This window comes from Lathyrus oleraceus, chromosome 6 (assembly GCF_024323335.1).
Source record: "Lathyrus oleraceus cultivar Zhongwan6 chromosome 6, CAAS_Psat_ZW6_1.0, whole genome shotgun sequence".
Lineage (NCBI taxonomy): Eukaryota > Viridiplantae > Streptophyta > Magnoliopsida > Fabales > Fabaceae > Lathyrus > Lathyrus oleraceus.
Genome location: NC_066584.1, coordinates 396,149,847 through 396,171,538, shown reverse-complemented (window position 1 = coordinate 396,171,538; position 21,692 = coordinate 396,149,847). Strand labels below are relative to the sequence as shown.

At 36.4% G+C, this 21,692-nt stretch overlaps 1 protein-coding gene across 1 annotated transcript; it reads right to left on the bottom strand.

Annotated features, from left to right (window-relative positions):
* Positions 1 to 20,142: 20,142 nt before the first annotated feature.
* Positions 20,143 to 21,240, bottom strand: LOC127095832 (uncharacterized). The gene is made up of 3 exons (XM_051034463.1): positions 20,992 to 21,240; positions 20,734 to 20,859; positions 20,143 to 20,304 (listed from the first exon to the last, which is right to left on the bottom strand). Exons 1-3 carry the CDS (start codon positions 21,238 to 21,240, stop codon positions 20,143 to 20,145), a joined length of 537 nt encoding a protein of 178 aa, XP_050890420.1.
* Between the last annotated feature and the right edge of the window lie 452 nt (positions 21,241 to 21,692).

Sequence of the window (21,692 nt, the reverse complement as noted above, 5' to 3'; positions counted from 1 at the left end):
ATCAATAAGTCTGCTTCGTGTCTATCCACGTATCTGAGCAAAACTATATGAAAGTTTCTCTTGTATAAAACATCACCATTCAGGTAGAAATCGCCGGATGATCTTCTCAAAGTCTTCTTATATTTCAAAGATGCCCCAGACGGGTAAATCTGACTTTGGAGGAAACGCTTGATATCATAATACCACGAATTTTCATCTTTGATCTCTTCAATAACAAACACATGAGTTGGCCTATCAAGATGCAATACAGTCAAATTGGGAACCTCATTCAAAAACTTCACTACAATCATTGATGCCAATGTCACGAGAGCATCTGCCATCCGGTTTTCATGTCGAGGGATATGATGAAGTTCAACCTTTGTAAGGAAAGTTGAAATCCTCCTCGCATAATCTCTATATGGTCTCAAACCGGGTTGATTCGTCTCCCATTCACCTTTGATCTGATTCACAATCAAAGTTGAATCTCCATAGACGTCTAAATATTTGATTATGAGATCAATGACATCTTCAAGCCCCATAATGCAAGCTTCATACTCTACCATATTGTTTGTACACTTGAAAGTCAATCTAGCTGTAAATGGAAATGTGTGCCTTAAGGAGTAATAATCACTGCCCCAATGTCATTACCGTACTGATTAATAGCTCCATCGAATACCATGCCCCGACGGGAACCAGGTTCTGGCCCTTCTTCAAGCAATGGTTCATCACAATCCTTCATTTTCAAGTACAAGATCTCTTCATCAGGAAAGTCATACTGCACTGACTGAGAATCTTCAATCGGTTGGTGAGCCAAATGGTTAGCCAAGACACTACCTTTGATTGCTTTATAAGATCGGTATTCAATATCATACTCTGATAACAACATCTTCCAACGTGAAATCCTCCCAGTTAAAGCAGGTTTCTCAAAAATATACTTGATTGGATCCATTTTGGATATCAACTGTAGCGGGGTATTCGTTACCATTAGAGATATTGATTAAATCCAAGGTAAATCATACAAGTCGAGTCGCCACCGCACTTCTATTTATCCAAAGGAATGGTTAGAAAACGAACAAAAACCTAATAGTTTTAACAAAAACTAGTAAAAGGAACAGAGATCTGGGTAAGGGGGTTGGTTATGCAATGGGAAGGTGTTAGGCACCCAAAACATCCTAGGTACTCCTAGGGAGCCCTTTTCATACTTGTTGCAAAGGTTGTTTGTTTTGTGAAATTTTGTTTGTGCAAACATGATTTAAGAGATGGGAAAAGAATATACAAGTTTATTTACATTTTGTGTTTGAATGGATGAACCCATTGCCTACGTACCATCTTAAAAAAGATTAGGATCAAAACCTCGTAGTTCGGGATAAAAATTTCAAAATGAGTTGGTGAATTGATTGGTCCAAAAGCCTTAAGGTATTTTGTTATCAAAGGGAGAAAACTCAACCTAAACCACAAGTCCACCATGTGAGGATAGCTTCAACATGCTAGTGAGGGGTTAACCCTATAATAAGCATGGAAGGCTCATTGTCCATCACTAAGGACAAAGGTGAGTATTACATCTACCACAAAGATAACTCAAACCTAATAGCTAAAGGTTATGGAAAGATTTGATTAAGAAGTGGCCATTGAAACCACAAAAGAAAATTTGAATGGGTTATATTTACCAATTAGAAGTATGTACAAAAATGGTCAAAGTGGATTAAAAGGTTCAATTTAAAATAAGTATTATGAAGAGAAGGTTTGAAAATCAAAAGCATAAGGCTTAGGTTTCTAATGTTGAAAACAAATGAAATGTTTGCACAAAAAAGTTTTGGCTTGGGTTAGAGTGGAGAGAAGAAAACGAATGGCTAAGTCCTAAGTGAAACAAAAAGGTGAGGGATAAGAAAATGAACCACACTAGGAATTCCTCTCTTGAGATTATATTGATGATCCAAGTAGCTCCCATCCTTTGGAATAAGCAACCACAAGCAAATATTTCAAGCAATCAAACACACAGATCATGCTTCTAGGAATCCTCCAATGGATTTGGTATCTCTCACTTTGGATGCTCATGGTAATGGTTCCTCAAAGTGACATCAAGGTTGGAATCCCCTAGCACAAGAAAACACACATCAAAAAGTTCTATAAACAAATAAAATAATGGACAAGAGGGAGTTTAGAACATGGTCCTTTCAAAGTTCTTCCTTTAAGCTTTAAGCACTCTAAAGGCAGGAGGCCTAATTGCTCTTTGACATTTAAGCACTCTAAAGGCATGAGGCCTAGTTGCTCTTCAAATTCCATTTGCTTAGGTAGGGTCCTAAATTCTAAGTCCATATTGTCCAATTCTTGGTATGTGAGTCACAACAAACAGACAAACACAAGCACAAAAAGATATATTCACAATTATAAACCCAAGTGGGCAAAAGGCAAATGGCATTAACATAAACATGTGCTCCAATGAGCAAAGGAAAAAGCAAATGAATAATATGTGCAAGAATTGTAAATTGCATAAAAGTAAAAGTTAGTTGTTAGTGGTTAATAGTTAGTATGCCATAAGGCAAAATTTAGCGCTATGTTAAGCAATCGTAATTTGACTTATGTAGAAGTCACAACTATCTGAGGCCGGTCAATAATAATGTAGGCAACAAACACAAGTTAGGAGTCTTGATTAGTGAACCAAGTCCCAACAACTTGCCATGCCAAAAAGAGGAAGAAAATGATCTTGTATTGGTTTAAGCCATTTGCATGATTTAAAAGACAACATATCCTTAATGCAAAGCCATTCACTTGATCAATTGATCAAGATGAATTAGATTTGAATCAAGGAATGTTAAATCTCCCTAATCAATGCTAACTTATCAACCTTCAACTCATTGATAAAAAAGAAAAGAAGGAGAAAAATGGATAAGAGAAAATGGAAATGACAAAATAAAATGCATTAAATGGAAGATCATGTACCAATCCTCATATGTTGACCTATAACATTGAAAGTCAAGGTCAAACAACCAAAAACAGAAGTGAGATGAAGATTGGAAGTCAAGAAAAGAATAAAATATTTTTTGCATTTTTTAATATTAAAATAAGCTTGAATTAAAAGAAAATGGAAAGGTCAAACTTCAAAATCACTTCAAATCAACCTTGAAAGGTCCAAGTGATTTATCCTAAGTTCAACAAGGTCAAACAAAGTTTGACAAAAAATTTCAGCATTTTTAAAAGTCAGAAACTATTTTTAATCAATTAAAAATGAATAAAAATAACCTAATTGAACTAAAATCTCAAATAAATCTCAAATCAATTCAAAAATTGATGAGAATATTTTTCATAGATCCATCATCATTCAAATAGGTTAGGAAAATATTTTTGTATTTTTTGAATATCAAAAACTATTTAAAATGAATTAAAAACAACCAGAAAAGAGAAAATTCACAAAAAATATCAAATGACAAAATAAAAAATATTAAAAATCAGAAATAGAAACTAGAATTTATTTGGGAAATAATGCAATTGGTCCCACAATTTTTGGATTAAAAATGAAAGAGATATTAATTTTTGAAAATAATTGGAATTAAAGAAAATAAAATGAAAATTAGAAAATCTGGAAAAATCAACAGCCCTTGGATCTGAGCTCATTAATTGAGCTGGCAGATCACAAGGCTGGGAGACGCGCGCGCATGGAAGTCCATAGTCAAAGCGTGCACACGTGAAGAAATTAAAAATCATAACAAGCAACGCTTCTGATTGCAATTGGAAATCAGATCAAGCGGTCCAGATTCAAACTGGACACGATGAAGCCACCGGAAACTTCATCTTCTCCGGCGAGCTTCCCAGATTCCGGCCACGTTCAAAAATTGCAGAAAACGCAAATGGCCACCAAATGAGGCGATCTATACATCAATCGAAAGAGGAAGTGATGTACATCACTCCTATGCCATGCACTTCCACTCTAGATCCCTATCAATGGAGAAATCAGAGCTGGAAGTATGATGGTGTTCATCATGAACTTCATGTTTTTGCAAAATTGAAAGCATAAATCAAACGCCTCTATTGAAAGGACTTCAGCCAACATTAGATCCAAGCAAAAAAGTCCATGGATGAAGAGAATCGAAGAAATTACCAGTTGGAGTGCAAGCTTGAGTTCTGGTGAATTGAGCACGAAACCTTGCTTGCTTTATCAAAACAGAAGTCCAATGGATCAAGGTGAAGAGGTCTAGGAACTTTTAGATCCAAGAAAACAGTCGAGGAAACTGAATTCTAGATCTGAAATTTTTGAAGAAAAGAGAGAGTTCCTTTGATGTGAGGGTAGGGATTCAACCCAACAGAGTTTCAGGCGCCTTCAGGTTGCTGAAATGAGAGGCATGAGCATTGTATTTATAGCAAAAACATGGCTGAAATGCATGATCAAAGGGTTGCATGAATGGGAAGGGCCTCCATGCATGGGCCTGTACAGGCGCATGGAGGGCCCAATTCTGATTGGAATGTCAAGCTAAACATCATCAAATATGTTTTGGACGTGCAGATGAGGTATATTTGGATCATGCATGGCAATTGAAGTGATTTTCACAAAATGCACTATTACATTGAAGCCTTCGAAAATGCCATGTTCAAAATCAAAATGCAAGCTTATGAGTAATGGTTGGAAAGCTTATTGCATAAGGAACAAATGTCATGTTGGTCAAAACTTCATTTGGGTCTTGGAAATTTATGAAATTTGAGTTTAAAGTGTGATGTGCAAAACATGTTAAGGCAGGGTTTCTAAAATTGGCCAACTTTCAAGCCCCTCTGTTTTGATGATGCAAGCTTCAAATGGAAAAACCTCCAACATAAAAGTTGTATCTCTTTTCAAGAAAATCAAAATAGACTTAAATTTTGCATCATTTGGATTTTTGATGAAAGAGTTATGGGCACTTGAAGTTGGACTTTTTTTACTTTTAATGCCTTTGGTCAAAAAGGACCTATAATGTATTGCATTATCACATGTATTTTCTTTGAGATTTTTAGATTTTGTCCAAAATAAAATTTGAAGTAGACATCTTAATCTTTCCAATGCATTTGATCCCACCTCGAAATCATAAAAAATGAATGAGTTATGTCCTTGGGAAGTTGACCTAAAATTAGGGTTTCAGTCAAAATGACCTATAATGTTTTGGAATGGCAGATGGTCTTCCAAGCTTCAAAACAATTTCTGATGAACATTAAAGTTGTTCATATTGTCCTTAAGAACATTTTTGCTTTTGTAACCATCTCCATTTGACCAACACATAAAAAGTTAGGTCTCAGTGTAATTCAGAATAGTCAGATGAATTGACTGATCAACTTCTCAAGTCCATGACTCATACCTTGATGAATTGATGATTGAGGATACTAAAATAAGTTCAAATATGCATGAAATGATGAATTAAAGAACTTCCCTTGATTATATTTGACCATGGGCTGAGGTTGATTCATGAGCAAGGCATTGTTGTGCACAGATGCATTAGGGCTTCTCTGGGGAACCAACCTCAAATCCTTTGACTTGCTTTGATGAAACATGATGAATTGAGATACTAGGGAGGCATATTTGATGGATAAGAGCTTTGGGAACCATTACCATACTTGCTTCCACCTCCTCTTGACCATGCCTTTGTACCAATGACCTCCTTGAAGCTTTTGGCCTTGTGATTGCTCAAGCTACAATCAAAAGATGTTAGTGACATATTTTTGTGCTTTTGGTTATTAAACAAAATGAGAAAAGCAATGATATACAATTCAAGCATGCTTGGTGATCTCAAACCACTCACAAGGAGTCCTACCCAAAGGCAAGGGAACCAAGATGCTCAATGATCCTTGAGGCTATGCAAATGCAATGTTATGATGCCATGAGGGATCTTAGGGGAAAAATTAGGGTCTTATATCAACCAAGTGGTATGATTCAACATATATTGACGTAGACGCTTAGCAGCCCAATCCAATGCGCAACAAGTCTTCTTAAGCATAAAATACCGAGTCTCACAATCAGTGAACTTCTTACTAAGGTAGTAAATTGAAAATTCTTCCTTTCCAGTCTCATCTTGCTAACCAAGAACACAACCCATACTCTCTTCAAGCACAGTCAAATACATGATCAACAGTCTTCCTTCAACAGGTGGAGACAGAATCGGAGGTTCAAGCAGATATTATTTGATACTATCAAAAGCTTTATGGCAACCCTTGGTCCAATCACAAGATTGATCTTTTCGAAGAAGCTTGAATATAGGTGCACGTGTGGCAGTCATGTGTGAAATGAATCTTGAGATATAATTAGAGCGGCCGAGAAAACCTCTGACTTGCTTCTCAGTTTTGGGCGGAGACATCTCTTGTATTGCTTTGACCTTGGCAGGATCAACTTCAATACCCTTCTCGCTGACAATAAAGCCCAACAACATTCCAGAACGAACACCAAAAGTACACTTATTGGGATTTAAGCGGAGTTTATACTTCCTCAAACGCTGGAATAGCTTCAACAAGTGCTCAACATGTTCCTCTTCATCAATAGATTTAGCAATCATATCATCAACATAGATTTCAATCTCTTTATGCATCATATCATGAAAAAGAGTAGTCGTTGCTCTTTGGTAAGTTGCACCAGCATTCTTCAAACCGAAAGGCATTACTCTATAACAGAATATTCCCTAAGGTGTAATGAATGTGGTCTTCTCCATATCTGCGGGTGCCATCTTGATATGATTATATCCGGAAAATCCATCCAGAAACGAGAGGACTTTGAATTTAGTTGTATTGTCTACCAATATATCAATGTGTGGTAGAGGGAAATCATCTTTTGAACTAGCTTTATTCAAATCTCTGTAATCAACACACATGTGGACTTTTCCATCTTTCTTCAAAACAGGCAGGATATTGGCCACCCATTGCGGATAGTCAGCAATTACAAGGAAACTGACATCAATCTGCTTTTGCACTTCTTCTTTGATCTTCACTGCTATATCAGGATGAGTTCTTTTCAATTTCTGCTTGACTGGCGGGAATTTTGGCTTTAACGACAATCTATGCTCCACTATCTCAGAATCCAAACCAGGCATGTCTTGATAGGACCAAGCAAACACATCTGAATATTCTCGGAGAAGATCAATCAACCCCTTCTTAACATCTAGACACAGTCGAGATACAATCTTGACTTCCTTTACATCATCCTCGGAACCCAAGTTGACTAACTCAATCTTCTCTTCGAATGGCTAAATGGATTTTCCTTCATGCTCAAGAAGACGAGACAATTCATCACTTACCTCTTCATCACTTTCCTCATCAGCCTCAAACACTGGGAATTCAAAATATGGAGAAGGAGAAGGATCATTATATTCAATGGGGGTTAGAAACCAACCTGCATAATGATTTGATGTTTTGATTTTAGAGAAGTGAATTTGTGACCAAATATTATGCAGATGGACAATTATATTGTTTATTTATGTTTTTTTGTGATTACCATTTTCAGAATAAAGCAAAAAGTAAAAACAAAATATCATAGATGGGGATGACTAGAATTATATTTTACTGATGATCAAATTGAAATGCCCAAACAGTGTTCACTTATCCCTTAGGCATAGGAGAAGGATTTTCAAAAACAAATAAAAGCAATTACTTGGACCGATGCATAATAACATGAATATCAACAGCAGTCCAATTGTTGCAAGCTTTTCCATGCGTCACAAAATTGGTGCAGTCTTCCTGTTCATCGTCCTCTAGCACAGCATCTACGTGTTATTCATTACCAAGAATGAACCCTCCGCTACGGAAGCTGAGTTGCGCATCTTCAGATCAAACAGTTGACAAACCTTGTTGGAAACCCAACCCGGCTCTATTCTTGTTATCAGAGACCTCTACCATCCGCCCCCACTGATTAACATTTCCATCCTTAACAATCTTCCTTTCATCTTTGAATGAGGACATAGGTGCCCCAACTCTCTTTTCAACAGCAATTTATAAGGCTTGGAACAGAGTTCCAACTTCATCCTCAGCTTTAACATAAGATAAAGACGACAGGTGGCTGTTTACCAGTAATTTCTGACAAACAACCGCTAGTCCTCCAATATTATGAATCTTGGTAACTTATAGGATCGATTAGATTGATCCTAGGACATGTGTCTCAAGAACTAGTGTTATGGTGATTTGACTCATGACTAAGTTTGTTTCTGGTTTATGAATGGTAAAATGTACTTCGACAATAAACTCTAAACTAAATTTATAACTTTAAAGACAAAGGATAAATGGTAGTAATTCTGTAAAAAGGCTTTTTTAATATCACAAAGGGAATTGGCAAAAGTAAAGATAAATAACTTGAAGTAAAAAGTTTTAAGTTTGAAAAGATGTTGGAAATAAAGGTTTGACGAAATGTAAATGTAAAGTAAAAGCAATGGCGAAAGGTTTTGAAGACAAAGGCAATTCGGCAGAAGAAAAAGACAGTAAATGGTTTTAATTTAAGTAACTTGCATTTAAACAAATAACATGAAATGTAATCATGGTGTTCTTCATACATACATTTTCAGCAAAGACTCATTTCTCTCGCTCCGGTAGTTTGAGTATTTTTAGTGAATTTTGTATATCAACTTGAACACACCAAATCTGAAAACTAAGACTCCCATTTATAACAATTCGACCCTAACGGTATCTACACAAATGATTGCCACATTCGACATTTTCAAATATTGCGTGTCTCAGATGCTTCCACGCGTTTGCCTGATGAAACTACTTCGTTTGAATTTCAAATCCTTCCCGCTCGAAGCTTCAAAACTGCCAATTGTAAGACCCCAATTTTGACCCTAAGATCCCTCATGGCATTATAACATTTGCATTTGCATTTGCCTCAAGGATCATAGCATCTTGGCTCATTACCTTTGGGTGGGAACATTTTTGAGTTGGTTTGAGACCACCAAGCATGCTTGAATTGTATATTATTGCTTTTCTTATTTTGTTTACTAACCAAAAGCACAAAAATATGTCACTAACATCTTTTGTTTGTAGCTTGAGCAGTCACAAGATCCAAGGCCCATAGAGGCACTTATGCTCATTGATATGGCTAGGTGAAGATGAAAGCAAGCATGACAATAGTTCCCAAGGCTCTCATCCATAAAATGTGCCTCCCAAGTATCTCAATTCATCATTTTGATCAAAGCAAACCAAAGGGTTCGAGGCTTGTTTCCCAAGGAAACCCTAATTTATCTGTTCATCAACTGTGCCTTGCTCATGAAGCAACCTCAACCCATGTTCAAATAAAATCAAGGTAAGTTATTTCACTCATAATTTAATGCATATTTGAGCTTATTTGAGTATCCTCAATCATCAATCCATTAAGATTTGAGGCATGGACTTGAGAAGTTGATCAGTCAATTCATCTAACTATTGTGAAATACACTGAGACCTAACTTTTGATATGTTTGTCAAATGGAGATGATCCCAAGAGAAAGTATGTTCTTACGAACCATATGAACAACTTTCATGTTCATTAAAAATTGATTTGAAGCTTGGAAGGTCATCATCCATTTCAAAACATTATATGTCATTTTGACTTAAACCCTAATTTTAGGTCAACTTCCCAAGAACATAACTCACTCATTTTTTATGATTTTGAGGTAGGATCAAATGCATTAGAAATTTTGAGATGTCTACTTCATTTTTTATGTTGATCAAATTTTCATAATCCTAAATGAAAAACATGTGATAATGCAAAACATTATAGGTCATTTGGACCAAAAGCATTGAAATGTGAAAAAGTCCAACTTCAAGTGCCCATAACTTCCTCATCAAAAATACAAATGATGCCAAATTTATGTCCAAATTTATTTTCTTGGAAATATATACAACTTTTATGTTGAAGGTTTTATCATTTGGAGCTTGCATCATTGAAGCAGAAGGGCTTGAAGTTGATCATTTTTGGAAATTTTCACATGCACATGTTTTGCACCTTGCATTTTATGATCAATTTTCATCAATTCCCATTTCCAAATGAAGTTTTGGTCAACATAAAAATTGATCCACATGTCAAGATCTTTCCAACCATTACCCATAAGGCTATGTTTCATTTTTAGAAATAGCATTTTCTAAGAGAAGAACAATTTGGTGCATTTTTGGAAACCAATTGAAAACACATTGCATGAGCTGATTACATCCATTTTGCATGACCATTCCATCATATTATGATCTCAGCTTTCCAAACCAAGTGGAATTGGGCCCTCCATGCACCTGTACAGGCCCATGCATTGAGGCCCTTTCCATTCATGCACATGCATTGCTCATGTATGCAGCTACCATTTGCTATAAATAAGGGTCCAAGGCTTCATGATTTCACAACCTGAAGGCGTTTGTTATGCTGCAAGAATCTCTTCATAGCCTCACTTAAAAGAACTCTCTCTTTCTCTTCAAAAAATTTAGATCTGAATTTCAATTGCATTGATTGATCTTTAGATCTATAGTTCCTAAACCTTGCTCATCTTCATCACTAGACTACACTGCAAGCAAAAGCTTTGAAGAATCGTGCTCTCAAACTCCACATTTCAAAGGTGGACATCTGAACTTATTTTCTTCGAAACTCTTTATTCATAGCATGTTTCTTGCATTTACTGGGTTGTCTGGAGTCCTCTCATCAGAGGCAATTGTTTTTTGCTTTGAATTTTGAAAAATCACTAAGTTTCAGTTGAACACCACAAAATTCAACCTCTGATTTCTCTCTCCATGAAAGTCAAGAGTGGAATTGGTTGGCACAGGGGTGATGTACATCACCCCAGCTTTCGTTTGACATATGGATCGTGGCACTTGATGGAGGTTGCCATGTCTGTAACTCTCACCGGCGTTGGATGTCTCGCTGGAGAAGACAGTGGTGTACACCACCGTCCCAACTCCAGATCAATTCCTGGCCACACGATTTTGTTTCCAGATCTAATCTAGATCGTTCCATGTTATGACTTTTTTAATGGCAGCGTGTTATGCATTGACTAGTGTGTTTGGTAGGCGCGCGCATATGATCTGTTTGGTGCGCCAGCTCAATTAATGAGCTCTTAATCCAACGCCTCACACTTTTTCTCATTTTTAATTTCTGATTTTAATTTCCATTTTATTTCTTTTATTCTATTTCATTTCAAAAAATCATATCTCACTCATTATTGGTCCAAAAAATGTGAGACCAATTGCATTATTTCTCTTTAAATTTCTAGTTTCTAAAAATGATTTTTAATATTTTTTATTTTATCATTTGATATTTTTTATGAATTTTCTCTTTTCTGGTTGTTTGTAATTCATTTAAAATAGTTTTTGATATTCAAAAAATACAAAAATATTTTACTAACCTCTTTGAATGATGACGGATCTATGAAAAATATTCTCATCAATTTATTAATTGATTTGATATTTATTTGAGATTTTAATTCAATTAGGTTGTTTTTTATGCATTTTAATTGATTAAAAATAGTTTCTGGTTTCTAAAAATGCTGAAATTTTTTGTCAAACTTTGTTTGACCTTGTTGAACTTAGGATGATTCACTTGGACTTTTCAAAGTGGATTTGAAGTGAGTTTGAAGTTTGACCTTTAATTGTTTATTTTAATTCAAGTATTATTTTAATTTTGAAAAATACCAAAAATATTTTATTTGTTTCTTGACTCCTAATCTTCATTTTGCTTCTGTTTACTAATGTTTGACCTTGATTTCATCTATCTTTGGTCAATGTATGTTGGTTACCTCATTTGATTTCCATTAATGCACTTTCTTATTCATTTTCTTCTTCTTCTTCTTCTTTTTCTTCTTTTTCTTTTTTGATCAATGAGTTAAAGATTGGTGGTTAGCATTGATGCATGGGAGGTTTAACCTTCCTTGATTCAAATCTAATTCATCTTGATCATAGATCAAGTGAATGACTTTGCATTAAGGATAGATTGCTTCCTAATCAAGCAAATAACCTAAATCAATACAAGATCATTTCTCATCTTCTTTTTGTATGGCAAGTTGTAGGAGCTTGATTCACTAATCAAGATCTCTAACTTGTGTTGTTGCCTATATTTTTATTGACCGGCCTCAGATAGGTGTGACTACTACATTAGTCCACTTACGATTGCTTAACATAGCGCTAAATTGCCTTATGGCACACTAACACTAACCATTAACCATTAACATTTAATTCTTGCACTTTATATTTATGCAATTTACTATTCTTGTACATATTATTCATTTGCTTTTGCCCTTTGCTCATTTGAACACATGCTTATGTTAATGCAATTTGCATTTTGCTCACTTGAGCACATAATTGTGTATATACTATTGTGCTTGTTTTATTTTGTTTGTTGTGAACCAATTGCAAATGGACAAAAGGACTTAGACTTTAGGACATTCCCTATGCAAAAATGGAGTCAAAGAGAAACTAGGCCTTATGCCTTTAGAGTGCCATAAAAGTCAAAGAGCAACTAGGCCTTCTGCCTTTAAAATGCTTAATGTTGAAGAGGAATTGAAAGGACCTATTCTCTAAACTCCCTCTTGTCCATTCTTTGTTTGCATTATAGAACTTTTTGATGTGTGTGTTCTTGTGCTAGAGATTCCAACTTGAGCCTAAGTGAAGAACCATTGTCATGAGCTTCCAAAGTGAGAGATAAGAGCCATTGGAAGATGCTTAAGAGCTTGCTTGATTGATTGATTGCTTGAGTATTTGCTTATTTGCTTACTTATTCCAAAGGATGGGAGCTACTTGGATCATCAATATGATCTCAATAAGGGAACTCCATTTGTGGTCTTGTTTCTTCTCCTTAATCTCTTGTATGATTAAGACTTAGCCATTCTTCTTCTTCCCTCCACTCTAACCCAAGCCAAAACTTTTGTGCAAACATTAACACTTGTTTTCAAACATTAGAAACCTAAGGATTATGCTTTTGATTTTCAAACTTTCTTTTCATAACACTTCTTTTGAATTGAACCTTTAAGTCAACTTTGACCATATTTTGTAAATACTTTTCATTGGTAAATATAACTCATTCAAATGTTTTTGTGGTTTCAATGGCCATTTTCTTATTAAAAACTTTTTCATAACCATTAGCTATTAGGTTTGAGTTATCCTTGAGGTAGATATAATACTCACATATATCCTTAGTGATGGACAATGAATCTTCCATGCTTATTATAGGGTTAACCCCTCACTAGCATGTTGAAGTTATCCTCACATGGTGGATTTGTGGTTTTAGGTTGAGTTTTCTCCCTTGGATAACAAAAGACCTTAATGCTTTTGGACCAATCAATTCACCAACTTGTTTTGAGATTTTTACCCCGAACTACGAGGTTTTGATCCTAATCCTTTTTTAAGATGGTACGTAGGCAATGGGTTTATCCATTCAAACATAAAATTGTAAATAACTTGTATATTCTTTTCTCATCTCCCCAATCATGTTTGCACAAATAATTTTTCACAAAATACCAACCTACCTTACAACAATTGTGAAAAGGGCTCCCTAGGAGTACCTAGGATGTTTTGGGTGCTTAAAACCTTCCTATTGCATAACCAACCCCCTTACCCAGATCTATGACATTTTTATTAGTTTTTGATTCGATAAAACTTCTCGGTTTTTGTTCGCTTTCTAACCTTTCCTTTGGATAAATAGAAGTGCGGTGGCGACTCGACTTGTATGGTTTACTTTTGATTTAGTCAATAAATCTAAAGGTAATGAATACCCCGCTACACCAACGTTGTTGTCAAAGATAACTTGTGGAGATAAAAAAATCTTCTAAGTATTAAGCTTTGACAGAAAGGTCCTTTCTCCCAAGAAAAGGATTTAATAAATAGCTTCGACAAAGCCATTTTTTATATTATTCTCCAAAACATTATATTTTCAAAGAACTTCAACCTAATGGTCGAAATCTCCAGCTAACAGATTTCCCCTAATAAATGTCTATTTCGAATTAATGCAGAAATGGGCATTTCTTGTAATCACCAGATTTCAATCATAGACCTTTCATAGACCTAAAAGTCCATAAGTGTTAGTTAATCATGACTTACTTTTTCAAAATGTCTCATCAAGACGTGCACACAGTTATTATCATCATGAATTTCAATTTCCAAGAATAATGAACAGTAATTTCTGCACCCTCTTCACAGAAAAGCCACCACGTGGCCCACTACCTTTGCAAGGTGTAACCAATCAGCTCCGTAGGTTAATACTATAAAAGCTCATTGTCACTTCCTTCTTCCCTTTTTACGAAAATCTTCATCTTCAACCTGAGTTCATCTCTAAACTTCTTTGAAACATTTCTTCTTCCTAAAAACCCTAATCTTTCAAAACCTCAAAAACCCATAACAATGTCTTCTGATAAACAGCAAAAGAAATCAAAGAACACCAAAGATGTTGGATCTTCAAAGAGTTCTACTTCTTAAAACATTCTAACAAGCAAAATCATAACTATTGGGAATCGGGAGTACATTACTCCTCCAAAACTCATCAAAGAACAGAAAGCAATATATGCTTCACAGGTAATGATTCCTTCCTTACTTTCTGGAAATAATTTAGGATTTTTAGGCCCATTAATTTCTGAAGGAAATTTAGAGAAATGTGTAAAGTTCTTTCCTTGTTATCACACCACAAAACCCATAGCCAACAAAACTGCTTCTTTCAAAAATGCTGAAGATTCAGTCCAAAGAGAGGCTTTTCAACTAAACTATATCACTGACAGTTTCAGACCCTTTCATTCTTGTCCAACTTTAGACAAATCTTATTTATCTTGGTTAACGAAAGTTGAGAAAAAGAAAGCTCCATTTTGGAAAGAATTGGGGATTTTCGACCTGATTCAGATGTCGAAACTAGGGTTTAGCTACTGCCAACCTTTATTACTATCCAGCCTGTATTTCTGGGATAATACATATAACACCTTTCATCTGCCCTGTGGAATGATAACTCCTACGCTCTTCGACGTAGCTGCCATTTCTGGACTTCCTCCGACATGAGAAACCTTCGACCCCTATCAAGACTGCGAAAACTTAATTGACTTTAACGTCAAGAATGCTTCGTTCAACACTTATATTAATTTGTATCATGCTAATGGGGAAGAAGTTTCCGACATAGAACATATAACATTCTTGGGTCTGTGGTTATCCAAGTTCTTCTTCTGCTGTAAATCTCTGCAAGTTGCAAAGATATTTCTAACACTTGCTAATCAATTGCATGTTGGTCGAAGAGTGTGTTTAAGTGAACTTCTATTGGCTAGTTTGTATGAAAGTCTAGGATCTGCTAGTGCCAAGTTAAAGGAGTATAAAGCTGGTACAAACTTATTACTATCTGGGCCTTATTGGCTTCTTCAATTGTGGCTCAATGCCACCTTCGAATCCTTTTTGCCAACACATGGAAATATTGATGAAAATGCCCCAGAGATAGTAAATCAAAGCATTGAAGGCACCAGACTCCTTCAGCTTACTCCAGTTGATGATGTTGACAATCTGCAAACTTCCCTCACCAAATACACCTTGATGTTCTCGAAGCGTCACAATTTTTCTCCTTCGATGGCTCCATTTTCCAGTCGAACCCATGGTCCTTCCTGGTTCACTGCTTCGCTTGAAGATGCCGTTAAGGACGCCAATACAGAGATCGAAGACATATGGCGTGCATTTCTATTCCCAAGGCTGCTTGTTTCAAGGATCTTGCTAGTAAAGAGCCATGTTTGCTTGTTGGCTTACCAACCTAATTTTGTCTCTCGACAATTTGGGTTTGTGTCAACTCATTCTTGTCTCTTTATTCAATTGAAAGCGCGAGATATGATGTGCAGGGACTGATTGGAGCGCTCGAGACATTGCAACACATCAGGAATTTCATTTAAACTTTGCTGAATTTCACTTAATAGCATACTAACCATCATTCTATTCTACCATTGGGTTCGCCACTTGGTGGACAGATTTCTATTCAAAGAATATGTTTATTACTGCTGAAATCAAGGAACTTCTAACGAAGGCCTTTTCATCTTTGCAGGAAAATGTCTACAAGGGTAAGCTTACACATTCTGAAGAAATCCAAGCATTCCAAAAGTACTTTGAAACTGTCTATAACCCAATGGAACTTGTTCAAAACGTCTGTTACGCAACGCCGATTTTAAAAGAGAAATTTGAAAAACAAATTGCCAAAAAGAAATCTCCCAAAGCTGTAAAACCTGAATTTAAATATGATTTGGCCTTTGAGTGCGAACCACCCAAATTTCCAAATTTACCCAGTGCAGACTTTGCTTTGTCATTTTTCCCCCTTACCCCAATTGGTTCACATGTGGGAACATTTTTAATGAACTGAAAAATGACCAATAAAAACCTGCCAAAAGAGTAGTTGCAACCAAACATACCTTAGACAGTTTCAAAGGCTTTCTTCACTTTGATTTGGATGCAGTGAGAATTACCTCTCCGACATGTGAAGGTGTGGAATGTTTGGATTTCTTGGTCTTACAACTCCCTTTCGTCTTTTTCTAATCTTTTAAACATTGCATGTTTCGACTAACGCACATTCTTTTTTAGCTGTCGAAAGGAAGGTGGTGAAGAAAGAGAAGCTTGTGGCGAAAGCTAGTTCGAATATGGCTTCTAAGCCAACTACCTCTTCGAGCCAGGGAGCTCCTTCTACCAAGGATGCTGCTCCAGAAAAAACAAAGAAGAGTTCAAAGGTATTACATCAAATAACTTCTTTGTCTCTTTTTTATTTTTCTAACTATTTATAATTTTCCTTCTTTCAGGGTAGTGGCAAGCCTCCTTTGACGCCAAAGAAAAGAAAAGTCCCCACTGAAAGTGTAATTCTTGTCGAAGACGATGAAGAAGAAACTCCTCCAACTCCACTTAAAAAGAAACATAAAAAGAATAAGGCAACAGTTGCCCCTTACCAAACAAACAAACAACAAGGTGTCGAAATTAAGATTCTCCCTCCTCCTTCAAAGGAAACTCAATCTTAGCCCTCTGGTGGCGCAGTGCTGGAGCATATTGGGAGTAATGCTTCCGACCCTGAGGCTCAACAGGTGAACTCTTATCCTGAGTCTTTTATCTTTCATTAAACTTCTTTTTTATTCTAACACTTTGTTTTCAGGAAAAACCTATCACTCCCCTCATTTCCACTGCCAATCAGAGTGATCCTTAGAGCAATATGAATCCATCTCCTCCTCCGACAATCAGCGGTGCAGTTCAAAACAAAGGATCTTCAACTGGAGCATAAAATCTTGAAGTAGATAATGTCCAAAACGAACAAGAAACCTCTTCTCCTGGTGAAGATGGTAAAAAAGATTCGAAGCAAGCTGAAGAGAAGGATTCAGAAGAGAAAGAAGATTCTGAGGATACTCCCAGTAACTCTCCTCCAAGATTTACGTTCCCTTCAGATTATGCTGACGAGGATGATCAAAATTCTGATGAGATTGAGGGGTACTTTCAGCAAGATGAAGACATGAGTGAGGGAGAAACTGATCCTGAAGGAAATCAGACTAGAACTGGTGATGCTATTATCGAAACGGTCCTAAATCCAACTAATGTTCCAACATCCACTATCCAGACTTCGCCTATATCACTTACGGAAGAGGAGAAAAATGCTTTGAAACAAAATGATCCTCTCAAGTATGTAAGGTTGATGATGGCTCAAAGAGAATCTTCTTCAGAGCAAAGCATTTCTGGAGCTTCGACCCGTTCTGGTGTAAGTGCAAACGAAGCATCACATGACGAACTTCTTAAGTAGGTGAAGAAGGTTATTTTTGATGTAGATCTCTTTGAAGAATTGAATAAGGATGTGGGAGAAAGCTTTGGCATAAAGAAGCTGATAAGCAAGATCAACATCACTGCTTGCCCGACTGATATAGGTGAAGCCCTTATCGACATCCAGAACCTCATTGACCAAGTTTGTGTTGAATACCGCCGGGAGGTGGATGCCAAAGCAAAGCTTCAATAAACTGAACAAGCTCAAGCCACTGAGTTTGATAATGCCCTTCGAACTTCAAAAGCCTCTGAGGCGTTAGCCGCTTCTAGAAAATCAGCCCAAGCAAAATTCGGCACTTATACTGCTTCAATACGACTCTGGGAATCTCACATTGCAGAATTGAAGAAGAAGATTTCTGATGCTAAGGCGAAGCAGGCTTCTATCCAAGGCTTGGATAGTACTGAAGCTTATAATCTGGCGAAGCAGAGCGTAGATCACGTCGAAAAGGCTACTGCTATGAATGAAGATATTGCACGCCTCAGAGGGGTTCAAACTGCTGTTCAATACAAGATTGGTTTGGCGAAGATAAAGTATGACCGGATGAAGGCCACTATCCCTTTTTGATTTCCACTTGTCTTTGTTCTATTCGACTTTTGTTTGTTTGTAATTTGATTAAGAAAAAGCCATCTTGGCAAAATTTGAAGTTAAATATATTCACCATCTTGGCTATGATAGTCTTTGCTTACTGCATTGTTATGATTTTAACTTCATGCACAAATGGTTTATACTTCTTTAAGTATTTCCCATTTGCTTTTAGGATTCTTCGATCCTCTGCTAGTTCTTCTATTTCGTATACATTATTTGAAAATGCTTTTAAAATTCGAAAAGGTCCTTCCCAATGTGGAGACCATTTTCCTAATGTTTTATTCTTTCGACCCATAGGTAATATAACTTTCCAAACTAAATCATTTATAATGAAAGTTTTACCTTTGACCCTCTTATTGTATGCTCTTGCTACCCTCTTCTTCTGTCTTCTTAATCTTCTAATGCATGCAACCTTTCTTCGTCCAGATCAACCAGTTCATTCATCATCATTTCCCAATATAGGTCAGATGGAATTTCTTCTTGTCTTTGGTTTCTCACTGATTACAAGTAGATTTCGACAGGTAATACTGCATCATGTCCAAATGTAAGTTGAAAAGGTGTAGTGTTAGTAGCTTCTTTAGGGGAGGTTCGACAAGCCCAAAGTGCTTGATCTAAAGTTTTATGCCAATTTTTTGGCTTCTTCCCTACATGATTTTTGATTAAACCAATTATTACTTTATTGGCAGCTTCGACTTGCCCATTGGCTTGAGCATAATAGAGTGTGGATGTTAATAATTTGAAACCCATTTCCTTTGCAAACACTTGCATCTTTCGACCAGTAAAAACTGATCCTTGATCTGTTTTTATACTTTCTAGGATCCCAAATCTATATAATATTTGCCTTTGAATGAATTCAATGACAGTTTCTTGATCCACATTTACTAAAGGTACTGCTTCGACCCATTTAGTGAAATAGTCAATTCCTACAAGGATGTACTTTTGACCTTTGGATGAAGTAGGTCGAATTTCCCCAATTAGATCTAATGCCCAACCTCTAAAAGGCCAAGGCTTGATAATTGCATGAAGCTCACTTGCAGGAGCATGTTGAATTCCTGCATGAATTTGACATTCTTGGCAACCCTTAGCAAACTCTATGCAATCTTTTAACATGGTGGGCCAATACATTCCATATCTGAAAAGCAACCATTTCATCTTATGGCCTGCCTGGTGTGCTCCACATGCTCCACTATGTACACTAGATAATGCTAAGTACACCTCGTTTTCTCCTAAACATTTCAACAGGATCCCTTCAGGGCTTTTCTTGAATAATTCATTCCCCATCAAAACATAAGATAAAGTCATGTACTTGGTTTTTCTTTCTGTATCTATCGAAGGGTCCTTGAGATAATTAATAATTGGATTCCTCCAATCTATATCCATTAAGATATCAATGGCCAGTACTTCAAACTCTTCTTTGTTAGCATATCCTAACTGAGTGTTTTCCAAATCTGTCGGACACAATCTGGCAGCCATTGCTTTTCCTCTTACTTCGACAAGTTCCTCTAGCTTCTCTTTTGAAATTCTATACCCTGAAGCTATTTGTGCTAAGTCATTAGCTTCTTGGTTTTTTATTCTAGGAACATGTTTTATGTCTATATACTCAAATTTTTTGAGCAACCTATTTGCAATGACGAAGTACATAATCAAATTTTCTTTTATACATTTGTACTCCTTCGTTAGTTGCTTAATTACTAATTCTGAGTCTCCTTTAATTTTGACCATAGTTGCCCCTAATTCCAACAAAGCTTAAAGTCCTGCAATAAGGGCTTCATATTCTACCTCGTTGTTAGAACAAAGGGGACCTTCGATTTTATATTTGAGTTTTGTTGGAATTCCATCAGGAGAAATTATCATGATCCCAACTCCACTTCCATCCTTATGAGTGGAACCGTCGAAGAATAATCTCAAGGTTTTAACTCAACTTGAAGTTGAGGACTTTCGACCACTGCATGGTCTACAATAAAGTCTGATACTATTTGTTCCTTCATTGCTCTTAAAGGCATAAAGGCTAAAGAGTATTCAGTGAGGGCTAATGCCCATTTTCCAACTCGAATGTGCATTATTGGCTTCAATAACATATACTTAATGACATCAAAGTGTGAAGAGACGTATAAATCAATAGGTTTTATATAATACTTGAGTTTAGTACAAGAGAAATGCAAACAAAGACACAACTTTTCTATTGAAGTGTATCTAGTTTCTGCATCATTTAAAACCCTACTAAGATAATAAATGGCTCTTTTGACGCCATCTTCATTCTCTTGTGCCAACATGATACCTATAGTAGTGTCGGAAGCTGATATATAGAGTCTCATAGGCTTCTTTCCACATGGTGGTGACAAGATAGGAGGATTCGTCAGATAATGCTTGATCTTGTCTAATGCCTTTTGATGTTCAGCATTCCATTCGAACTTCCCTTGTTTCAGGCGTAGGAGGGGAGAGAAGGCTTGAGTTCGACCACTTAAGTTTGAGATGAATCTTCTCAGGAAGTTTACCTTTCTTAATAATGATTGCAATTCTTTCTTAGTTGAGGGTGCTTTGGTCTCCATAATAGCCTTCGTCTTATTCTGATTGATTTCTATCCCCTTTTTATGGACCACAAAGCCCAAAAAATCTCCAGCCTGCACAAAGAATGCACATTTAAGAGGTTTCATCTTTAAGCCATGTTTTCTCATTCTTTCGAATGATTGACTGAGATGGGTTAGATAATTTTCGTCTGATATAGATTTTATCACAATATCATCTATATAAACCTGCATAAATGTCTCTATATAATCATGGAATATAGAATTCATTGCTCGCTGGTATGCTGCCCCAACATTTTTTAAACCAAAGGGCATAACTATCCACTCATAAGTTCCTATTGCCCCTGGACATCGAAAGGCTGTTTTGGAAACATCCTCTTCAGCAATGAAAATATGGTTATAGCCAGAATATCCATCAAGCATGCTAAGATATTCATAGCCTGCAGCTGAGTCAACCAGCATCTCTGACACAGGCATTGGTTACTCATATTTAGGAGTTGTTGCATTTAGATCACGAAAGTCTATACATACTCTTAAAGAGCCATTTTTCTTGATAACAGGAACTATGTTTGCAATCCATTCGACATACCTTGTGGTCCTAATGAAATTGCATCGAAGAAGTCTTTTGACCTATTTTTTTTATCTTTGTGAGGATCTTTGGGGTGAATCTCCTTGGAGTCTGCTTATGGGCTTCTTGCCATCCTTAATAGGCAGCTTCAATTCGACTAGGTCCCTCTTCAAACCAGGCATCTCGTCGTAGTCCCAAGCAAAACAATCTTTGTTTTCTCTTAGCAATTCAATTACTCTTAATTTCAACTTGGGGTCCAGTTTAGTGTTGATGTAAGTGATTCTTTTTGAACTCCCATCTCCAAGATCAATTTCTTCAAGAGGATCTTGCGCTAACATCTTCGCACTCGACGTTACTGGAT

Bases quoted from the DNA above. Each gene is read 5' to 3' on its own strand.
- LOC127095832 (XM_051034463.1), bottom strand. From the start codon at position 21,240: ATGCCTGTGTCAGAGATGCTGGTTGACTCAGCTGCAGGCTATGAATAT. The intron at 20,860-20,991 runs GTTTATATAGAT...TTCTTTGTGCAG, and splicing joins ATATAGAGACATTTATGCAG to GCTGGAGATTTTTTGGGCTT. The intron at 20,305-20,733 runs GTAAACTTCCTG...ATGTTATTGAAG, and splicing joins TGCAATCATTATTAAGAAAG to CCAATAATGCACATTCGAGT.